The 22,137-nt window shown below is 40.7% G+C and overlaps 1 protein-coding gene across 1 annotated transcript; it reads right to left on the minus strand.

Annotated features, from left to right (window-relative positions):
* Positions 1 to 764: 764 nt before the first annotated feature.
* Positions 765 to 9,528, minus strand: mrps5 (mitochondrial ribosomal protein S5). The gene is made up of 12 exons (XM_058058478.1): positions 9,448 to 9,528; positions 8,830 to 8,991; positions 8,589 to 8,714; positions 8,391 to 8,504; positions 7,534 to 7,653; positions 6,602 to 6,636; positions 4,366 to 4,456; positions 3,564 to 3,610; positions 3,345 to 3,402; positions 2,104 to 2,166; positions 1,820 to 1,956; positions 765 to 1,174 (listed from the first exon to the last, which is right to left on the minus strand). Exons 1-12 carry the CDS (start codon positions 9,494 to 9,496, stop codon positions 950 to 952), a joined length of 1,227 nt encoding a protein of 408 aa, XP_057914461.1. The 5' UTR covers positions 9,497 to 9,528; the 3' UTR covers positions 765 to 949.
* Positions 9,529 to 22,137: the final 12,609 nt, after the last annotated feature.

A 22,137-nucleotide genomic window follows, 5' to 3' on the forward strand; every position in this document is an offset into this window, starting at 1 on the left:
AAGAATGAGATTGCGGATACAGGCGGCTGAAATGAGTTTCCTCCGTCGGGTAGGCCGCTTCTCCTTCACATCGAGAGGAGTCAGTTGAGGTAGCTCGGGCATCTAGTCCGGATGCCTCCCGGACGGACGCCTCCCTGGTGAGGTGTTCCGGGCATGCCCAGCCGGGAAAAGGCCCTAGGTCCTAGGCAGACCTAGGATACGCTGGAGGGATTATGTCTCAAAGCTGGCCTGGGACCGCCTTGGTGTCCTCCCGGTGGAGCTGGAGGAGGTGGCCGGGGACCGGGAAGTCTGGGCTTCCCTACTAAGACTGCTGCCAACGTGACCTGGACCTGGATAAGCGGAGGAAAATGGATGGATGGAGCCCATACCTGTGCTTCCAGATGTGGAGTCTTCTTACTGTTGACAATATTTAGTTTAATTTGAAAATGCAGTGGGCGGCACGGCGGTCTAGTGGTTAGCGCGCAGACCTCACAGCTAGGAGACCAGGCTTCAATTCCCACCCTCGACCATCTCTGTGTGGAGTTTGCATGTTCTCCCCGTGCATGCGTGGGTTTTCTCCGGGTACTCCGGTTTCCTCCCACATTCCAAAAACATGCTAGGTTAATTAGCGACTCCAAATTGTCCATAGGTATCAATGTGAGTGTGAATGGTTGTTTGTCTATATGTGCCCTATATATGTCTATGTGGATAGGCTCCAGCACCCCCCGCGACGAAAAGCGGTAGAAAATGAATGAATGAATGAAAATGCAGTATTAAAAGACATGAGTTAATTTTGAAGTACATTATTTGTTTTAATCCCAACAGTGAGCCGTGTGATCGAATTAATAGCATTACTACATCGTCATTTGGAGACAAACACATGATCAGAAGAGAAAATAAGACAAGCCTGGTATCTCCCACAGTAAGTTAAGTCATTCTACATGATAGCGCCGTGCTATCCACTACCGCTCTACCACACGGTGCGTTTCACACCCGCCCATATGGAGCGTTTGAACCCCTGCGAGGCTCGGACGTCGTCCCAGTTCAGACGGGTGTTGAGAATTTCATCCTCGGGCTCTGGGTCGGCCCGTGCGCCCGTTTTGGGGCTGGCCACGACGACGGGAAGTGGGCCGCGCTCCTGGCGGAACTCCACCACGTGGAGCTGCTTCTTGTCTGCCAGCTTCTGGTGAGTTTCCTGCATGGAGGGTTGAGGGAGGACAATGGTTTTGTGCCAGAACTTGCTGGGTGGGTGGAGCATGGGACCGAAGGAGGACTTAAATATTAAGTATAATTAATATTATATAATATTATAATTTTATAATATTAAATATTAAGTCCTAGGCTAAATATTACACTTTTTTTCAGTATTTTCCAGTAGATGAGGGATGTATGTTGGACTGTAAAGTTTTGCAAAGCATATTTAAGAAGCAAGTGGAGAATAATCACAAGTACTTTGGGGTCATTTACAATGTACATTACAAGCACAGAACTAAATGTAACATTTTTAATATTAAACCATCCCAATATTAATACTGTATTCATTTTTTTACACTCACATTATTTGGACTAATGCATTTCAATGATATTATTAAATCAGATATTGTTCTTTTTAAATGCTGATAAAGAATTATTTATTTCACAATAAATATATGAACCTATATTGTATTATTTAGTTTGGAGTGGAAAAAAATTATTATTAAAAGCAGAAAATATACAAAAAAAAGACCACATTTAACTTAGTCTTTGCATTACTGTAGCTACAATTCCATTTCACATGTAAATATGTAGTTTGCATTGTTTGAAGATTTGAATTTGTGACGTATGCGTGACGAGAGTGTACCTGATTGGCCAGCCCGGAGAAGAACGCTTTGGTGATGTTGAGAAGGTTGGTTGGTCCTTCCACTTTACAGTACATGTCCTTGATGCCAATCAGCTTACACATGGTGATGATGGCACGGTGGCAGCGCAGACCGTAGCCTGCAGACACGAGGGGGTTGGGGGTGGTGGGGGGGTGATCATGCTTGAATTGTTGAATGCATTATCTTTGCACCAAAGTTATGGTTTCCAGTGGTTGCATACCAAATTAAGTATACTGTTAATGGTGTATTATGTAAATGAATCTACCTTCGTGCTGTTTCTTCATGCGAAGGCTCGACCTTTTGAACTTGGATTCAATGTCGTGATAAACTGTTGAGGAGAAACACAGAGAATGACTCTTCCAAATATTAAATTCCTGATCTTTTGCTGCATTTCTCCATCTGAACCCCAAATGTCCTTATGCATCACTCACTGTATTTCATTTGCTAATCAACAGAAAATACCAGTAAATAATAAACAATGCAGCAGGAAGCACTACATCGCCTCAAGTCTAAATGTCGGTGCCCTACAGCTATTTTTTTTTTTTTATTGGCCTACAGCATACTTTAAACACAAAATTGACCACTGCCTCTCAGAGATTTGCCTTGCTCATGAGCCCCGAGCAAAATCCATCTAACACGCCTAAAGAAACTGTTACCGCCATCGTTAAATTTGCATTGAATTTTCATGTGTATACATTTTTTATGGAGGCAAAAAGTACCCCCCAAAAAAAGAAATATATTAAATATATTAAAAAAGCCATACATACTTTCAGGTTAAAGTGTCCAATAAAGCCAGAAAAAGTGTTTTTTGTTTTATTTCTATCCCTCCTGCTACATTTTCTTATTCTCTGGCAGAGTCAGCTGTGTACGAGATGTGTTAACATGAGGAGTTACGATGCCACCAACATTACAAACAAAATGTTATTTCACTACTAAACTCTTGAATAAAAAGTTGGTTTATCCTCGACTGCTTGATGATAAAATGTCGTTAATTTTTATCAAACCATGCAAAGTAAAACGTTTTGTGGTAATGTATATAGTTAAAAACATAATCAGTGTAAATTAAAAACGAGGTGATGATGACACCCTTGGAAAACAAAAACAACTTAAATGTCACAAAAACACATTAAGGTTTCCCCTTGGTGGCCGCTGAACAGTTGCCGAGGCTGCAGGAGGTACCGAGTTCTCGCTTTTTTTGTGCGCCGTGTGAATCACACACTGTGACTAAAATCAGTGCACAAACAAGAACAACTAAAAAGGTCAATTCTTCTCTGATGTTCATTTTATGTACAGTATGTATGTGGTGTGGTGTAAGCCTTGAAGAGGACAAAAAGTGTTTTTGATAACACATCTGGACAAAGTCACACGTTTTTGAGCGGAGGCAGAGCCTGGTGGAGAAAAAAACAACAACTTTCAGGCAGAAAAACAAAGCCTTTATCTCTAGAGGGCACTGTGGAGGAGGAAAACAAGGAAAACAATTAATTGGCTCATACACTGTGGACTTACTGGTGTGGTCGTTGTATCTCTCTATATAGTACAAGTAGTGAATGGCTCGATTTTTTGCCTGCAAAACCCACCCACACACACACACACACACACGTAATCAGGATATTAAAGTCAAAATACACTGGTACAATCTCTACAATCTACAAAAATATAATTTTTATTGTTTCTTAGCAGGATTTCTGTGCTTTATTGCCAGAAACCAAAAGGGAATGTTCTCACCTTCCTCAGAGCTGTGTTTCTGTCTGCCGCCTTCCCCAATGCGAAGCCTGCAGAGAACAAAAAACACATTCATCAATTCAGCAATACCAATTTTGTGCGAGACAATCCCACAGGCAGGAACTTGTGGGTCATCAACCCTTTACCTCTCAGTTCACTTTCAGTTCAGAGGCAGCGGGATTGTCAGAAGTACCCTCAAACCTCGGTTTGGACTGCTACGCTTTTTATATATGTTTACGTTTTCAAACCAAATAAACACCGAAAAGCAAAGTACCACGAGCATTCAGTTCTACATGTTTTATACTCAGAATTCTGCCCTATTAATTAAAAGCGTATAGAGTGGTGATAAATTAATCGAGAGTAAATGTTCGGCCTCGCTCATTAAGACATTATAATGGGACTGCTTGTGATATGCACAGAGTCTGCCTGAGAAGTGTTCAAGTCAAAGAACACGGCATTGTGTCGTCTATTTTGTTGATTTATTAAAGGGAACCCATTATGCAATTTTTTTGGGCCCTTTGTATTGTGTTGGGGACTCCTATAGAGCAGCTACACATGATAACCAGCACAGAAAGCTTTGTAGATCTTCCAGAATCTGCACCTATTCCAGCTGTATTTCATTGGATTTTGTGCTTCCCCACGAAAAGGGTCTGTTTTAATTTATTATTTTTTGAAAGTGACAGAAAAAATGTAATTTGTACTTAAAAAATTAAATTAATTACATTTATTTAATAATTAAAAAATGTTCAACTAAAAGTTTTTCGGTAAGTGTTTCATTCTCGTATCGTATGTTCCCTTGCCTGACCTGCGGTTCCCTTGCCGTTCCCCACAGCGACCAGACAGCTGATGGACCTCCTCCTGCCCTCCCTCGCTGTCATGCAGCTCACACTCTTCAGCTGCAAGACAACAGCAATCAACAAATAAGCAATGACCAAACCAGCATGTGTTGTAGAATCAAGTAAGAAGTGACCTTTAAGTGTCACTGTGTAAACACTAGGGGGCAGCACTCATTCGCCACGGAGAAGAAAACAGCAGCATCTTGGAGAAAGTTGTTTTCAATTTCAGTTATCGCATCGACTGAACCCTCCTGTCAGTCATTCAGTGTCAAAATAATGTTGACATTTATACTGTTTATCTGCAATCATTTGTAAGACCATTATTGTCCAGCAAGACTTGTTATTGTGCCAGGCCTATATGATTGCAATATCGCCTCAAATCCTTTGAGCAGATGGTTGCTTAAAGTTTAAAAAATGCTCAAAGTTCTCATGATTCTGCAGCCAGTTTGCATTTTAAGCATGACTCTTTGCAGCTTTTTGGACTTCACGTTTATCACTGGAGGTGGCGATGCAGCAGTTTGCGGTGCGGCATTAGCATGCGCGGCAGATGGGCCGAGCCTATCTGCGCCGGATGGACGACAGCCTGGCGGTGGGAGGCGGCGAGGAGGATGACGACGACGACGACGGCGGCGGGTTGTGTTTCATGTTTTCAATTCCTCAATCTGCTGCTGCCAGCCTCCACAAAGGGGAGGAGTTTTAGCCTCACGGAAAACAGACGGCGACACTTTGCCAACACCTAACACTTGCCGCGACGACGATGGATTTGAAACTGTGATGCTGTTTACACCAGTCACCTTTACAAACTCACTTGCTTCCAACTTCATTTATAAAAAGCTGATTTTTTTTTTAGATGAGCTCATGTCCTCCATTGCTTTATGGTTATGACAACATCATGACAAACTACATTACTGTGTGTGTGAATTCACTCTCCTCTGATTCAAAGTTCTTTATCTTCTGAAGGATGGTTTACGGTGACTATACTCCCTCATGTGAAGCACAAAAGTTTTACATGCTAATGGAGTATAGCATATACAACCTCAGTGTTTTTCCTACTCATTCATGCCTTCTTTCCCACTCCTTTCCTCCCCCCATTCCACTTATACCTCACCCACTCCTCACAAATATCCCTCCATCACCCGTCTCCAGCTTTTGTTATCGTTGTCCCTTCCCAATTCTCCTCCTTTTCCAGTCTTTTTTCTTTTCTTTCTCAAATCCTCCAGCATGCCATCCTCTCACAGTGGGGAGCCCCTGGTCCTTTTCACTTCCACCTCCTTTTCGTTCCTCACACCTCTCTCTCTCTCCATCCTTCTACTCATATACATCTGTTCCACTTGGTCCTCGCCCATCACTCCAAAGCTTTTTACTGCAATTTACTGTTTACATTGTTGTTCATATTTGATGTCATCTATTTATTCACTACATTATTGTTTATTATTATACGGGAGCCAGGCAACGACATTTCGTTGGCAATTTCACTGCTGTGTTATTGTGCAATGACAATAAAGAAAGTCTATCTATCTATCTATCTATCTATCTATCTATCTATCTATCCAGTTTTTGTCCCTCACTTCTTAGACCGTTACCGCATCTTTTCTTCCTCTCATTCCTTGACACACACACACCCCCACCTCTCCATTTCACCTCCAGTACCTGCTTTAGCTTCCCCCCTTCCTTCTGAGCCACTCACTCCATCTTATTTTTTTCCATCAGAGCCTTTCCTCCTCTCCTCTTCCCATTTCCTCTGCCTTTTTCCTCCCCTCACCCTCTTACATATCACTTTTTTTCTCCTCACCTAGGCTCCTTCTCCTCGTCTCCCACTCGCCTCTGCCGCCTCCTCCTGCAGCACTGTACTGTTTCACTAACGACATGCTGGTGTCATCGTCCTTGGGAAGCAAGCGTTTTCATTCCAGTAAGGCTTTGTGATTTCATTAGGCGCACGTGCACTTAGGGAGATGCTCACATTAAGTGGGCATCAGAGAGGGAATCACAACAAAAAGAACACACACACACACACACACACACGGCATCAGACTGTTTGGGGGTTTGACCTTGTGTGACCTTGAGACCCCCACTACATGAGCACAGTAGTTTCAATTAATGCTAACAAAGTTAAAGGTAACACATATACATGCTGTGTATACTGTATGTTCCATGCCTACACAACATCATTATTAATAAGTTTCACCCTGGAAAAGATCGACTCACCTCAATGACACGTGAATCAAAGTTTTCATAGGTTTCTGCAGGAATAAACAACACACAAAAAAAACAAAAAAAAACACATTTTAGCAGATTCACAAAACACGCAAAAGAAAAGCAGCCTACCAGAACAAATATGCATCTCACGAATGACCTGAAAAGGACATCAACAGCTGCCTATTCCCTTAATACTAATTAAAAGCCAACACCATCTGGAAGAGAGTCAACCTGATCAGAGACAAGAAAGCTCGTTACAGTTCTGTGCACACCACATCCATAAGGCCTCTGGTGCATTTGGCCAGCGAGGACCGTGTTTCTACGCATGAGCTTGAGTCAAGTTGCGAGAGCTTGTTAGCAGCAAAGGCATGAAAGCGTAAAAAAGGAATTAAAAAGAAAAAGTCCAACCGAGGGCCGATGACTCGACAAGAGGCGAGAAGCTTTGTCTCGCATCTGTCAGCCTTCAGCCTAATCACACATAAACGCGTTGAGGGCTTCGACAGCCAAAAAAGTGTGGATTAAATATTTTCAGAAGGCTCAACGGTCCATCTGTGAGCTCTCCGATGTACTCACGAATACAGAGTTGCATTCTTAGCTTGCTGCAGGGACGTTGTTTACATAATAACCCCCTAACCGTATGGTTATTTGAACCAGTCAGTCTGAAAAAAGTCATTTGGGGGGGAAAAGGCACAGATCACTGAGGAAAAAGAGGGATTAAATGTGGATAAGTGGAGATACCCCTAAGTTTGTCAGTTGAATAGAACAAAATATATATAAATAAAAATAAAGGCTGTTAAAAGAAGACAAACCAAAACTAAAAAAAAAACAAATTCAAAAATAAAAAGTACTTTCCTAGTCTACATGCAAAAGTTAAATTTTGTTTTGCGCAATCTGAACAATGCTGTTCGGTTGTCCAATGCTTACTATAGTATGCATTGTACCTCCATTGGGTCCCGGATCGGGGGGCCCCAGACTGATCCCGCCCCAAGAGTTCCCCGTCCATCCTCCTTCCCGCTTCACCTTCATTTTTCTCCTCTTCTCCCATTCGTCTCGCTGACGCACTGCAGGAAGAACACAAGTAAAAGAACATTGAGCAGTATTCAAATTATTCACTACCAGACATTTTTCAAAAGACACCCCCCCCCCCCCCCCCCCCAGTACTAGTCCCCAGAGGGCTTTGACTAATCTTTCAAGGCACATAGAATATTATCCTCGGGGTATACAAATATGGAAGATACCAAAAGAAAGATTAAACTCTCATTGTTTGTGTTCTTTAGTAATCAGCAGTACAACATAATATAATAATATACAACATTAAATATTAGTTCTCAACGAAAAAAAAGGTTTTTTTGAAAAGATACATTTCACTTTGACACAAATGTAGCCATATATATTTAGCCAAAATATACAACAACATAAACAACACAAAAATTGTTGTTTTACATCAAAATAACAATTTATTTACAAATATAACACGATTAAGTATTTAGAATATTCACATTTGGAACTGAACTGTGCACGTTCACATTTCCCTGCACTGCGTAACCTTCTGCACACTACACTCATCCATGCTTTGCCACTTCCTCCTTGCTGTGGAGGCCCGGCTCCATGAGAAACATGCAGGCTGAGCTAAAGTCACTGCTGCCACCTTGTGGCCGTTTTTAAGGCTTAAAAAACTGTGCTAACATGACCTCTTCTATTGTACACTTGCATCATCACCTCTTTATATAAATATGTTGGGTTGAAGAAAACTTATAAATACATCTTTGGTAACAAATAAGTTCATGTGTGTGTTTACCAAGTTCAGCTTTGACTTCCTGCTGCTCACTGTCGCCTCTGCGGCTCATGCTCTGGATGGTGCCGTCTTTCAACAGTGGCACATTCAGACCGGGCCACAGAAAGCCTCCATGACCTGTGTAGTTGAATCACACAAAGTTATAAATGTTTCTTGAAACGCGATTTCCGATATAGTATAAAAAATTAAATGCTTCCTTACCTTCTCCGATGACCTGGCCTCGGTTTAGATCTCTTCTCAGCTTGCGTTTGGCTCGCTTCCCTCTACCCTTCCTGCTTCCGGCTCCGGTCTCGGCCAGCACGCCTTTCCATAGCTCTTCAGCTGTCACTGAATGGACCCAAAATCCCCACAGATAAAATTAGATGAATGCAACTCTAAATTGTCAATCAAAAAAGTTAATTGAAATGATTGGATGAAATGAGGAATATGAATTCTTTCTTACACTTGTTGAAGAAGCTGCCATGTCTAATTTGCTGCCAAGCTGTCACATGGAAAAGAGGTGGTGCAGCGTTTTTTTGCAGGGAAGAAACTGCAATAGCCCAGGCTCCACCAGACAGATGGGATCCATTGACGGTGGCACCAATGGTGCGAAGGGGGGTTGCTCCTATAGAAAAATACTGTCAGTACTTTTATATGACGATGATACAGTGCATTTTGGGGAGGTGGCAAATGTATGCTGTGGTGGTGCCACAAGATTTCTCATTCAGAAAATAAATATGTCAATAGTTTGGTAGTACATCTGCACATATGCAATGACATTGAGAAGACTAAATACGTAAACCTAAACACATACAACTTAACTATACATTAACCCATTCACCTGTGGGAGTGTAAAAATCAAACAATTGCAATATGATAGTAAGATAAGCTACAGAAATGAACAAAGATATAATACTGTAGAATGCTCGTAGCGTTGCAAGGTTTTCCCCTATCGACAGACATGACGTCACAATTCTAATCTTTTACGAAGCCAAAATATAGTTTACATACTTTCATAAACTCTATGTTAAACTAGAATGTTAAATTAATCGAAAAAATAACATAATGAGAGAGACTTCACCTCCGATAGGGATGCGCAGGGCACAACACACTCGTATGGCCGCCGCCATGTTGGATTCAGACTGGTCCTCGCACGGAAGCAGCTAGGTGCCCGAAATTCGCCTGATTAAAAATAAGGCAATAGTGCACACGGTGTAAATAAAATCTGTTTTTGGATTTTAGTGTAACTATACATTAATTTAACTAAAATTCTAGAATTGTGAATTTATTCGAAAAACATTTGATAATTGTAGATTAACTAGTTCCTGACAAAATGTCTATACTGAATGTCTTTTGAATAACTGCTACATAAATAGCATTTTGATCCTTTCAGGTCTTACTTATGAGAGTTATAATATAATTAAATACAAATTACAGAATATTCACATGGAGTTTTTTTTTTACTGGTGAGTGACAACACAATCTGTACCCCACTGGGCCCCATTTCCCCTAGCATCAATTATACACAAAGTAATTTGAAGCTGCTGAGGGAAGTGGTGTGAAATAAGCATGGGTGGGGAGATTACAAAATGTCGAAATGTGTGAAATTCTGTGAATGAAGACATGATTTCTGTTTCTGTATGTTAGCTGTCATGCACTGTACTGATTGCAGTTTCTGATGAGGAAGAGTATTCTCATTTCGAGGGCTCTCGGAGTGCAGAGTGCCTTTCTACATGTGCAGCAGGCCACCAATAGGAATCCAGCCACTTAACGTGATTGCTGGTAATTATCCGCCGTATATGCCATTGTTTCCATAGCATTACGGCCTCTTCTCTCAATAGAGCGGAGGACTGCAATCACCGGCGCCCAGCTGCGTGACAGCAGGCCATGTTGGCGGCTGTCGAAAGAATCAAACTCCTCTCAGAAATGATTGTTCTGTAATAGCCCGCTTGATCTGAGTCCTTTATGTAAAAAGGCGTCAGTCACACGTGTCAACACCCGATTGCAGCAGACGGAGGTACGGAGCGATGGATCACAAGTTTGTCTTCTGTTGATTCTTTCTTTGGCTCGATTATTTGTTCAACATGTTTTCATCCGATGAAATGATGATGACGATGTTGTCAGCGGCCAAGTACTCTGGTAGATTTCCAAATGGTTGTTTGTCAATCAATATATGCCCTGTGATTGGCTGGAAACCAGTACAGGGTGTACCCCGCCTGTCGTCCAAAGACAGCTGGGATAGGCTCCAGTATACCCGCAACCCTAGTTAGGATAAGCAGTATAGCAAATGGATGGAATGGGGGTGTTATTTAATGTCTAGAGGGCTCTAATATTGTTCATTCATTCATTCATTTTCTACCGCTTTTCCTCACGAGGGTCACGGGGGGTGCTGGAGCCTATCCCAGCTGTCTTCGGGCGAGAGGCGGGGTCATTCACTCACACTCACATTCATACCTATGGAGAATTTGGAGTTGCTAATTAACCTGGCATGTTTTTGGAATGTGGGAGGAAACCGGAGTACCCGGAGAAAACCCACGCGTGCACGGGGAGAACATGCAAACCGAGGATGGAATTGAACTCGGGTCTCCTAGCTGTGAGGTCTTCCTGCTAACCACTCAACTTCCGTGCAGCCCTTTTCCTCATAATATTATGACTTCATTTATTCATTCATTCATTCTCTACCGCTAGAGCCTATACCCGCTGTCTTTGGGTGAGAAGCGGGGTACACCCTGGACTGGTGGCCAGCCAATCACAGGGCACATATAGACAAACAACCATTCACACTGACATTTATACCTATGGACAATTTGGATTTGCCAATTAACCTAGCATGTTTTTGGAATGTGGGAGGAAACCGGAGTACCCGGAAAAAAACCACGCATGCACGGGGAGAACATGCAAACTCCACACAGACATAGCTGACGGTGGAATCGAACCCTGGTTTCCTAGCTGTGTTAACCACTCGACCACCGTGACGCCTCTAATATTGTTAAAAACTGTATTTAGAAAGTCATAAGCAGGTTTTCTATCCCCTCCTACAAAAATATTCTATTCTGAAAGCACAATAAACAAGGGATTACCTTGTTTAGCCTAAAAAGACAGTACTTTTTAGGCTGTATCACAAAAGCATAAACAGACGATAGATGATGGAGGGAAAAGATTCCTTATTTCAGCCAAATAGTCACTAATGTGCATCATTACACAACACTCCATTAAAGCACTACTTTTAATCCCCCTCTGGCCGGGTCAGATCAATACTCCTCCTTGCATCCTGACTAACTAAAAGACCGAAAGGTTTTTTCTTTTTAAAAGTCTCATTTTTGTGATGTGTGGCTCAAATCCAAGCTAATGGCAAAGCTAGCGACGGTGCATTTTTGGCTGAATTCAATAGAAAATGTTTCACTTAGCAGGAAAAGGGAATGTACAGTGTACAGTGTATTCATTTAAAGCGTTTTATTAAATGGCATGAGCATGGTGCATTGTGTCATGTGACAAACTGATCTCTCTCCACTTAAAGGAACCCTGGAAGACCGAAGTAGACATCTCGCTTCCTTTTCGGACCACCAGCTCGACTTGTGATGTCATATTGTGTAAATGCATGCATTAATCGCCCTCCAGTTGTTTATTCTTGGAAAGCCTAGATATCAAAACATAGATGTTGTATTGTGATGTATGCTATGAGGACGTTTGACCTTCCCTGAGGATACAAAGAAGGACAATAAATTGTTAATTTTGTTAACATTATATTGCTGTATAACATGCAAATTAAAAACCTTGCACATCACACTCCAAAATCGTGACGCTGTTCTAACTGCAAAAGGAGGGAAGAACCATCGGCAGTCACAACATTCATTCCTCCAAGAAGTGTTGCCCCGAGGTGCAGACGATCCAAAATATGTTTGCTCGTCGTGTAATGGCTGCAGTGATAGTCTTTGGCCTGCAGTGAAAACAGACGACGCAGCACCATGCTGGGCTGAGCTGAGGCGAGGAGGGCCTGCAGACAGTCCAACATTAAAGTTGCTCTGAAGTCTCCTAACTTTAATTCTCTTTGTCATGGAGCGACGTACGCTAGGGCTCTAGGGACAAACCATGTAAGCTACTATTAATATCTACGCTGCATCGCTGTATAGAACATTCTGCTCTTTGCTGCTTGTGTGTGTGTGTGTGTGTTTGTGTGTTAGCTGGGCTGAAGGCGATGGTGGTCCGCATCCAACATCCACAATGTCGGAGACAGCCAAGTGTCATCCGACCACTGGCAACATTATCTGATACATAGTTGTTCTTTCCACTAGTCACAGTATTTTATATGTAATACACAACAATGTATTTATCAAATGTATGTGGATGAATACATATCTCAATTTTTGTTGTAAATCCTCGGCACTCTTTATTGTCAATTAAATGATACAATAAAAATAAAATATTTTTGAAGTAAAAATAAAACAAACAAGAGAATAAATATGGAAAAATATAATTAAATTAATGTTAAAATAAAGTGAAGAAATATTGAATATATAAAGCAAAAATAAAACATACAAAATTAATACAAAGATTTGATGGCCACTTGAATAAAATATGTATATTGTTTTATTATTAAATTAAATCAAATATATCTTCTACCTTACCTATATTATATTGTATTAGTATTATATATGCTAAATATATTGTTTTGTTTTTGCTGAAGTAATGTCATTCCATAACTAAGTAAAATTCAGAAATCCAGTATTCCATCAATTAATAGTATTACAAAAAAAAACAATGACAAAAAATAATAATAAAATAAAAAAAGAATAGATGATCAATGGCCACTTGAAGAACTAAAATGGAAAAAAAATACATTATATAATTTTTTGACTGGTACTGCACATAGAGCTTAGCCCATTTTCATCAAATATGCTTATTTTCTTTGTAAAAAGTTAATTTCCCTAAGGGCACACTCCTGGGGGCTCAATAAGGTTCTATGTAATGTGATCTAAAACAGCTAACCTTCCTACCTAAACACACCAACACATTACACACATACACTCTACGTCTGTGGCCACAGCCGCCCGGGGTAGTCTGACTGAAACGTGGCTGCCAATTCGCACCTACGACCTCCCCGACTACCACCAAACATATATTCACAGTCATACACCAGTGTGGGCAGCACTGGAACGTGTGCATGCACACGCCACCCCCCCCACCCACACACCTTCCTATACCTATACACACACACACACACAGAATGTCTGAGCCTTCCCACACACCATTGATGCAGAGATCAGCATTATCGTTCAGATGGCTTCTGTCAATGGCTCCTGAAATTGTTCCAAGGAAGAGAAAAGAGGTGCACACACACACACACACACACACACGCACACACACATACGCACAAGCACATTGCACTGCTGTCGCCAGTGCCCCCAGGGATACAGCCAAATGGCCAACGTAAAACTAAAACATTGCTCCACAAAGGGAACTACAGCAGGATTCCCAAGCTGTCTCCCCAAATAAAAAAAAAGAAATTAACCACCAAATTCATGTAAAATATCAACATAGTCTACAAAGAATGCCTGCAATCAGTGAATGAATGCATGATGGTGGATGATCATCAGACAGGATGAATGGATGAGTGAATGAACAAAAGTAGGGTCGATAATGATGATGCAAGGTGAATTTTGGAAGGGTGGATAATTATTATGTCACATTTTGCGGATTTGCTCTTCTTTTAATTACAATTTTGAATGTTTTTGTATGATTGCACATTGTATTCTGCATCCCTGTGGTGTATTAGAGTGATTTATCGGCGCTCTGTTGGATGTGTCTGTTATTGTACTTACCACTGCTATCAGTAGAGGGCGAAGACGTGTCCAGTTCTCTCCACAACAGAACCACAACAATCCTGATTGGCTAAGGGACTATTGTCAATCAATCACCTCCGTGCGGGACAGCCTGTTTCTTGTTGTATGATTGCTACCAGCTAGCAATCATACATGCTGAATGAAATCAGAAGTTACACAGCTGTAAATGAATCTTGTGTTTTAATGTGTTTCAATGTGTTTTAACAAAGATACAAAAACGCTACAGCCTAACGGTACCGGAATCAATAAATGCGTGACTGATAGAAGAGTAGCTCATAACAGGCAGCATGAATGCATGAATCAAGAAACAAATAAATGAACAATACTGTATGAGCCAGTCAATTGTAGAGTTTATTTATGCTATGATGCACACCTTAAATATTGTTTGAAATATGAAATGGGAATATTTATTTTAATCAATTGTTGTTTCTGTTTTTGTTTCAAATAATGGTGCTGCTTATTATAAAGACTCCATTCAGGTGTGCGGCCGGGCACATGTTGGGGGAGGTGCTGTGTCGCACGGTGAGGTGGAAGCTTTGGACTGCTGTGGAGGCACACGGTTTTCTTTTACCGTGTCTGATTTGAGTTATCCTTTTTGAACAATTAACCTTTTTGTCATAGCATTCTATAAAATAAAACATTTCATTTTTGCAACTATGTGGACTCCGTGTGGATCTCATCGAGTGGACACGAGTAAACCAGGGCCTCACACAGAGGTGCCAATCTGCACCTACAAATACAATAAAGATACAGGATGAATACCATGAATCAAACATCCACAGACAAATGAATGAATGATGGACGTGATACTAATGATACACAATAACTGAATTATGTCATGATTTCTGGAAGTGTGCATGATGATGACGCAGATGAATGAATAAATAGATGATGTAAGAGTGGATGATGCAAGATGATTGGAATTGTGGATGATTATGAAGTATGAATGAACAAATGATTGCTGCAAGTGCGCAGTAATGATGAATGAATCATTAACAGAAGAGTGTATAATAATAATTGAATTGATAATGAATTGATAGTGAATAAAACAAGATGAATGGATGAATGATGATGACACATGGGTAGCTAATGATACTTGCTAAATGACTAAAGCATGATAACACTGTAGTGAATGGGTGGATGAATATCATAATGACGACTGTGATGAATATGATGATGCTTTCTGCATGAATTACACAAAAGTCGACAAAAGACGCCAGAAGGAATCTTCATCAACTATGACTACTGGAGTGGGACATTTTTAGCAGCAGGGGGCACTAGAGGAGACAGAAAATAGCTTCGATGACCTTATTGTCAGCATGAAGACTCACTGAGGCCTCAAATCGTGATGAAAATCCATTTTGGCATGTACTTTGTACCGCATGTATGTCATCGATGCAAATTAATTCTCCATGTGACTAATTAGCTTGTCTACAAAATGTGCTATTGTTTATTTTGTCTTCCCACACACAAACACGACACCACATCAGCCTCCTCTCAGCCTTCATTGCAGTCATTGGCAGGTCAGACGAGTAGAGCAGCCATCGTCGCCGAAAGCTCGTTTAGGAGCCCGTCAAGGTCGCTGCTGTGCTGTAAAAGTAGGATTCAAAGCGAACACGGCAAACACAGGCCATAAATCAAAATGTCAAAGTCTTTTCGGTGTCCCCCCTTGAAAGCATCACAACATTTTAACATCCAGGAAGGAAGTTTTTCACTTTAGTTTGAGGGCCTACTGAAGTTTAAGACAGGCAATGACTTTGAATAGAAGGTTTGTTTATGCTACCCATTTGGAAAAAAAACTTTATTGCATTGAGCACATTTTATTGCACTGTAAACCCAAATACGTTAGCAGAACTCAAAAAAATGAGGCAATGAGTTCATAAACTCAAACATTTGAGTATATCAGAGCTTTAATATTTGGAGTTGATATTAGATATACTTTTTAAATTTTGGGGTCAAAAGAGAAATAGCTTTCTTTTTCGCATTCTCTCTGCCATGCATTCTCCATTTTTTAATTTTCGTACTTTCCATAGAAGAAGGTGTGCATGTGTAACCTACACAGTACAAATCTATTCGATGCAATGGATTTATTCCTAATTGATTCTTTGTTTGATTTATTCATGTTTAATAAATACTTTTTTTTTTTTACAAGGTAACTACAAATTCTTTTAAGTAGGTTACACAAATCTGCAAAAACTTCATATTAATCAAAAATTTAAATTTAAGTTAAATAAACTAAAAAGACAGATAATGCAACTGGCAATCAACATTTACAAGTACAACTTTTATACTATACTTTTAACTTTTAACTATACTTATACCAGGCTGCACGGCAGTCGAGTGGTTAGCGCGCAGACCTTACAGCTAGGACATCAGCGCACCAGGGTTCAATTCCACAAGTTAAATAAACTAAAAAGACAGATAATGCAACTGGCAATCAACATTTATAAGTAGAACTTTTAAGAAAATTTTAAGTTAACTATACTTATACCAGGCTGCACGGCGGTCGAGTGGTTAGCCCGCAGACCTTACAGCTAGGGTTCACCAGGGTTCAATTCCACCCTCAGCCTCGGTACTCCGGTTTCCTCCCACATTCCAACAACATGCTAGGTTAATTAGCAACTCCAAATTGTCCATAGGTATGAATGTGAGTGTGAATGGTTGTTTGTCTATATGTGCCCTGTGATTGGCTGGCCACCAGTCCAGGGTGTATCCCGCCTCTCGCCCGAAGACCCCCGCGACCCTTGTGAGGAAAGCGGTAGAAAATGAATGAATCAATGAATACCAATTAATTATTTTGAGCATCCTTAAGTTGTATGTAAACTATGTTTTTAAGTTAATCTTATTTAATATAGCCATAGTTCAATTTAATCAAAACATATTAGTTAAAAGTACTCAAAATGGAACAACATGTTAAATGAACTTGACATAATTAAGTTATTAAGAACTTTGAGTATGCATAACTTCATTTATTTAAGTACTTTGAACATTTTGGTTTACAGTGTGGGAATGTTATACATACAGTAGAAACAGATGTTCGATAGAGTCTGTCGAGGATGACTTATTCCAAAGGCGCATATAAAAGCATTTCGGTAGAGATTTTCTCACACACATACCTTGATAGCGTTGTGGAAATGTCACACATACAGCACAGTCGAGTGCTGCGCTGCTCACAACAGCTCCACTCATCACTGCAGTGACAGGCTGATAATAACATGGCTTTACGGCCAATGGCTCCCACACACAAATGTATTTCTCCTACACGTTCCTCCTCCTCGTCAAACATGAGGGAGTAATACATACAGTACGAACAGGAAGGCAATGATTCATGGCTAATAGCCGACGTCCGTGTTGATGGACTTGTTCTTTTGCCCACAGCTAAAAGTCCTCAAGAGTACTCGGTTATTTGCTTCTTACTCTGACTTTTCACCTCACATGTAGTGCAGCATTATGTACAGTACTGTTAAGAGAGTAAAGGATACTGAGCTTGGGTTTATTTAACAGCGGGAAGCAATAATAATGACAGTAAGAAATTAAGAGTTAGAATTAAATAATGTAAATTGCTACTGGAGAAGTACAATATATTTGGTTACAGTACTGGATGGACCAAGAGGCCAGAATGAAAGTACACACATTATTTTATTTTATTTTATTTTATTTTATTTTATTTTATTTTATTTTATTTTATTTTATTTTATTTTATTTTATTTTATTTTATTTTATTTTATTTTTGATAAATACTTTTATTATTGAATCTCTATTGCTCTATCAAGCACTTTAAAAAGGTCAAATAAGTCTTTTGGCTTTATTTTTATTTATTTTTATTTTTTACACACATTATTTCGAGCTGTGCATCTCCTGAATGTGAAACTTAAGCTTATGTGCCTGTAAAGTGAAATTTATGTACAAGAGACTGGTCCTACCTATGCTGATAGCGTGTCGGTTTACTATCTTCTACTCTCAGTATATTTTCATGGGTTATCTGTGTGCAACTTTAGTTGTGCTGTGTGAGTGTGTGCATGTCAAGAAGGACTTGTGATTATGTGATTGGCGCGTGATTGGCGCGTAGTGGCTCGCTGTGCTGCAGAATTATGTTCGCTCGGCATGTTGCCATGTTGCTAATCAATCAATCACCAATCACATAATCTTTGGAGTGAACTGGCACCAACTGGCGCCGGCCCAGTGGACTCTGAGCATCATTGGCGCAACTTGGCTCGCTCCATTACATTCCAGTGGATTCCAATAGGTGTATTGTTTGCAACGTTTGGTTCCACTTGGTGGACACTTGGCGAAGATTTGACAAAGATTTTAAACATTTTGAAATTTTCTTGCCGCCAAATTTAATTTTTTTTTTTACGGGCCACCACGAGCCAGTTGGGAGGCAGTTTGAGCTACTCCACGCCACTAGGCACCTTATTGGCGACACTCGGCGCCACAGCAAATTGCATTGGCGCAAACTGGCACCAACTGGTGCCAGCTCTCAGCATATGAGAAGCTATTAGCTATCGCTAATAGACTGAATCTTCATTCATTCATTCATTTTCCAGACCCTCACAAGGGTCGCGGGGGTGCTGGAGCCTATCCCAGCTGTCTTTGGGCGAAAGGCGGGGTACACCCTGGACTGGTGGCCAGCCAATCACAGGGCACATATAGACAAACAACCATTCACACTCACATTCATACCTATGGACAATTTGGAGTCACCAATTAACCTAGCATGTTTTTGGAATGTGGGAGGAAACCGGAGAAAACCGGAGAAAACCCACGCATGCGCGGGGAGAACATGCTAACTCCACACAGAGATGGCCGAGCGTGGGAATTGAACCCTGGTCTCCTAGCTGTGAGGTCTGCGTGCTAACCACTAGACCGCCGTGCCGCCCTAGACTGAATCTTAAGGTACAATAATAATATTTAACAGGTCTGAGATCTGTATTAACCTTCCTGTGAGTCCTCTGACCGGCTGCTTGGCTGCTAAGTACACACGGCGAGTTAGCAGACAAAAGAAAGCAGCAGCAGAGTGAGAAATGAATCAGGGTGGAGCGCCCACATCTTGCAGAGCGCCACTTGTGTCACGTGTAAAGATGTTTGCCTGCAAGATTACTTATTGATTTTTAGACTTTGTGTCTCTGGATGCGTCTGTTGTTCTGCCTCTTATTCTCTTGTTCATTTACTTTTTTTTTTTTTGTTAACAGCTTCTCTTTCATCTTCTAATATTTATTTTGCCAGCGAAGTGCTATCTTTTACTAAAATAAAATAAACACATATTTCCTCTGAGGGCAACATAGGCAGAATGGTTATATTGAGAAGTCTTAACGCACAGAATGGAGAAAAGCTTCCAGGCAACATGGCTCCTGTGGTGAGCATGATGGTTTTTTCGTCTTTGCTCATTTCCTCCGCCACATTTATCTCTGTTCTTCCTTTCCCAAAATCATTCCCACGCCTCTCCACCTTTCCATTCCTCTTCCATCCTCATTCCAGCGCCGCAGCCTTCGTCTAAACATCCTATCTAAAGGCGATGATTATATCTGAAGGCCAACCACTTCCCCCCTAAAAAAAAACAAAACATTTCTCTGCTTTTAAATGTATGAACTGCCAGGTGTGTATTCTTGTTTTTCTATCCTTGTGAGACACTCTTGACATTTTTGGGGTCATTTCCTGTTTAGCTTGATGGCTGAATGGCTGGGCTGTCTGTGACTCATAGTGTGTCGTGACTTAGTTAATTTACAGACCCATTCTAAGGTTTCCAGCCACAGTGACCCCCCCCCCCCAAAATACAAATTTCCCCAGAGTAAAGGTGGAATATTAATAAGGGCTTTGCCACATAAGCTACAAAAAATAAAACAACACACATGCAGCACGCACAGTTGCTGCCTTAAGCCTTGACAGCTATCAAAAGGCAGCTCAGTTTGTCAGTAAATAAATACATATCTATATGTGTGTACATACGTGCTGTATGTATATATATGCATGCTGCTTTAATCCATCAGGCTAGCGTGACAGGCCCATTTACTTGCAGTCAGAGAAGCTGAGGGTTCTGGATGAATTTCAAGCAGGCGCTTGAAATTGTCAAATCTGCACCGGCCTGCAGCCTGCATGGCTAACAACTAGCCACTAACCACTTTAAAGATCCCTCCTATCTGAGTACTAGCATGTGACTGACAAAGACTGTCAAAAAATTAGCTTAGCATGGTTACGCACTCTCCCTTATGTCATTATTTGGATCATTAAACCAGAGATGATAAAGACAGATGTTTATTATGAGAAAACTAATCAGTCAAATCAATAAATTCAGCTGGAAATGAAAGTAACAGTTTGCCTGCTTGTGTTGTGATGTTTCAGAACCTTGGACAGCTCGTCTCAAGTCCTCTATTCCAGTGGGTCCTTAACTTTTTACAGTCCAGGAGTAACAGTGAGAGTTAAATTGGTGAGATGAAGGACATTGCATCTATTCTGTATTTCCTGGTTGTTTTCCTTCAGTCATATGTATGTGTTGTGCAACTCTGCTTGTGCTACGTGATTGTGTGTGCCCTGTAGGCCTCCATTAGAAGTTCATTCATTCATTCATTCATTTTCTACCGCTTATCCTCATGAGGGTCACGGGCGTCTTTGGCAAGAGACGGGGTACACCCTGGACTGGTGACCAGCCAATCACAGGGCACATATAGACAAACAACCATTCACACTCACATTCATACCTATGGACAATTTGGAGTGGCCAATTAACCTAGCATGTTTTTGGAATGTGGGAGGAAACATGCAAACTCCACACAGAGATGGCCCAGTGTGGGATTGAGGGTGCAATTGCCGTGCAGCCCCCATTAGAAGTTATTAGACTGAAAACATTGTGCGGTATTAGACTATATAATAGCTAACAGCTGGTATATTTAGTTCTTTTGTGACATGAGATTGGTCAAAACATTGGAAACATGCTGCGGTGCAGTTGTATGCCATCTATGAGGAAAAACACATTTAACGAAAAAGAGAAGGGAGGCCTTGATGGAGACTGAATAAAAGGTGTGAGAGAAAGATGGATGGCTGGTCCCAAAAAAAAAAAAAATGAAAAGAGCATTGAATGAGAAGGAAAAGAAAAACAGCAAAAGAGTATGAATGATGGTGAGATTAGGAATAGGTGAAGCATAGAGGAGAGGGGGGAAGATGAAAAGAGGACATCCAAGTGAAGACATGATTAATGGACTGGGAGGTGACAAACTCCATAATGTATTTGGAGGCAAATCCCTTTATTTTATCATAAAAAGCACAACTAAAAGACAAGATGAGTGTGCAAAACACTCCTGCTGATGGATTGAAACATTGCACAATGATATTTCTTAAAGCTACAGTATTAGTTGATGGCTTCCATTACAGCAACACCTCAGCTTTTATGACCAGGCCACAAAACAACAACGCAAATGTAAAATGTAAGAGATGACCGAAAGCTGCACACACTGCAGGAAGGTATTTACCATGTAGGGAACTTCTCTTTGAGAAAATAAGTTAAAAAAAAAGTTTCAGTCCCTTCCTATCACTTAGGGAAATAGACAGCAGGCTTGAAGTGTTTTGCATGATGTGTTTTGGGAGATAAAGACATAGTAATCATAAATAATTGTTGCACATTTTCATATGGCGGCAATATTCTCTCACTTCGCTTGAAGCAACAAATCTCATCTTCTTCCATCTGTCACATCATGCCCAATGAATGATGACACTCGAGAGGCGGAGCCAAATGTACTTGTAGGATCATTTGACTGCAGGCACTTTTGTTCACTTTAGATGATTTTGCACATGCATGGTGATGAAAAAAATGACCCTTGATCAAAAAATCATTTATTTCCCACTTGAGCTTAGTTCTTTCCAAAATTTGACATATTTTTTTATTATCTGTATTGTATCTTCATAATAATGAATTACACAACACAATGATTTTCCTACTT

This window comes from Doryrhamphus excisus, chromosome 20 (genome assembly GCF_030265055.1).
Source record: "Doryrhamphus excisus isolate RoL2022-K1 chromosome 20, RoL_Dexc_1.0, whole genome shotgun sequence".
NCBI lineage: Eukaryota > Metazoa > Chordata > Actinopteri > Syngnathiformes > Syngnathidae > Doryrhamphus > Doryrhamphus excisus.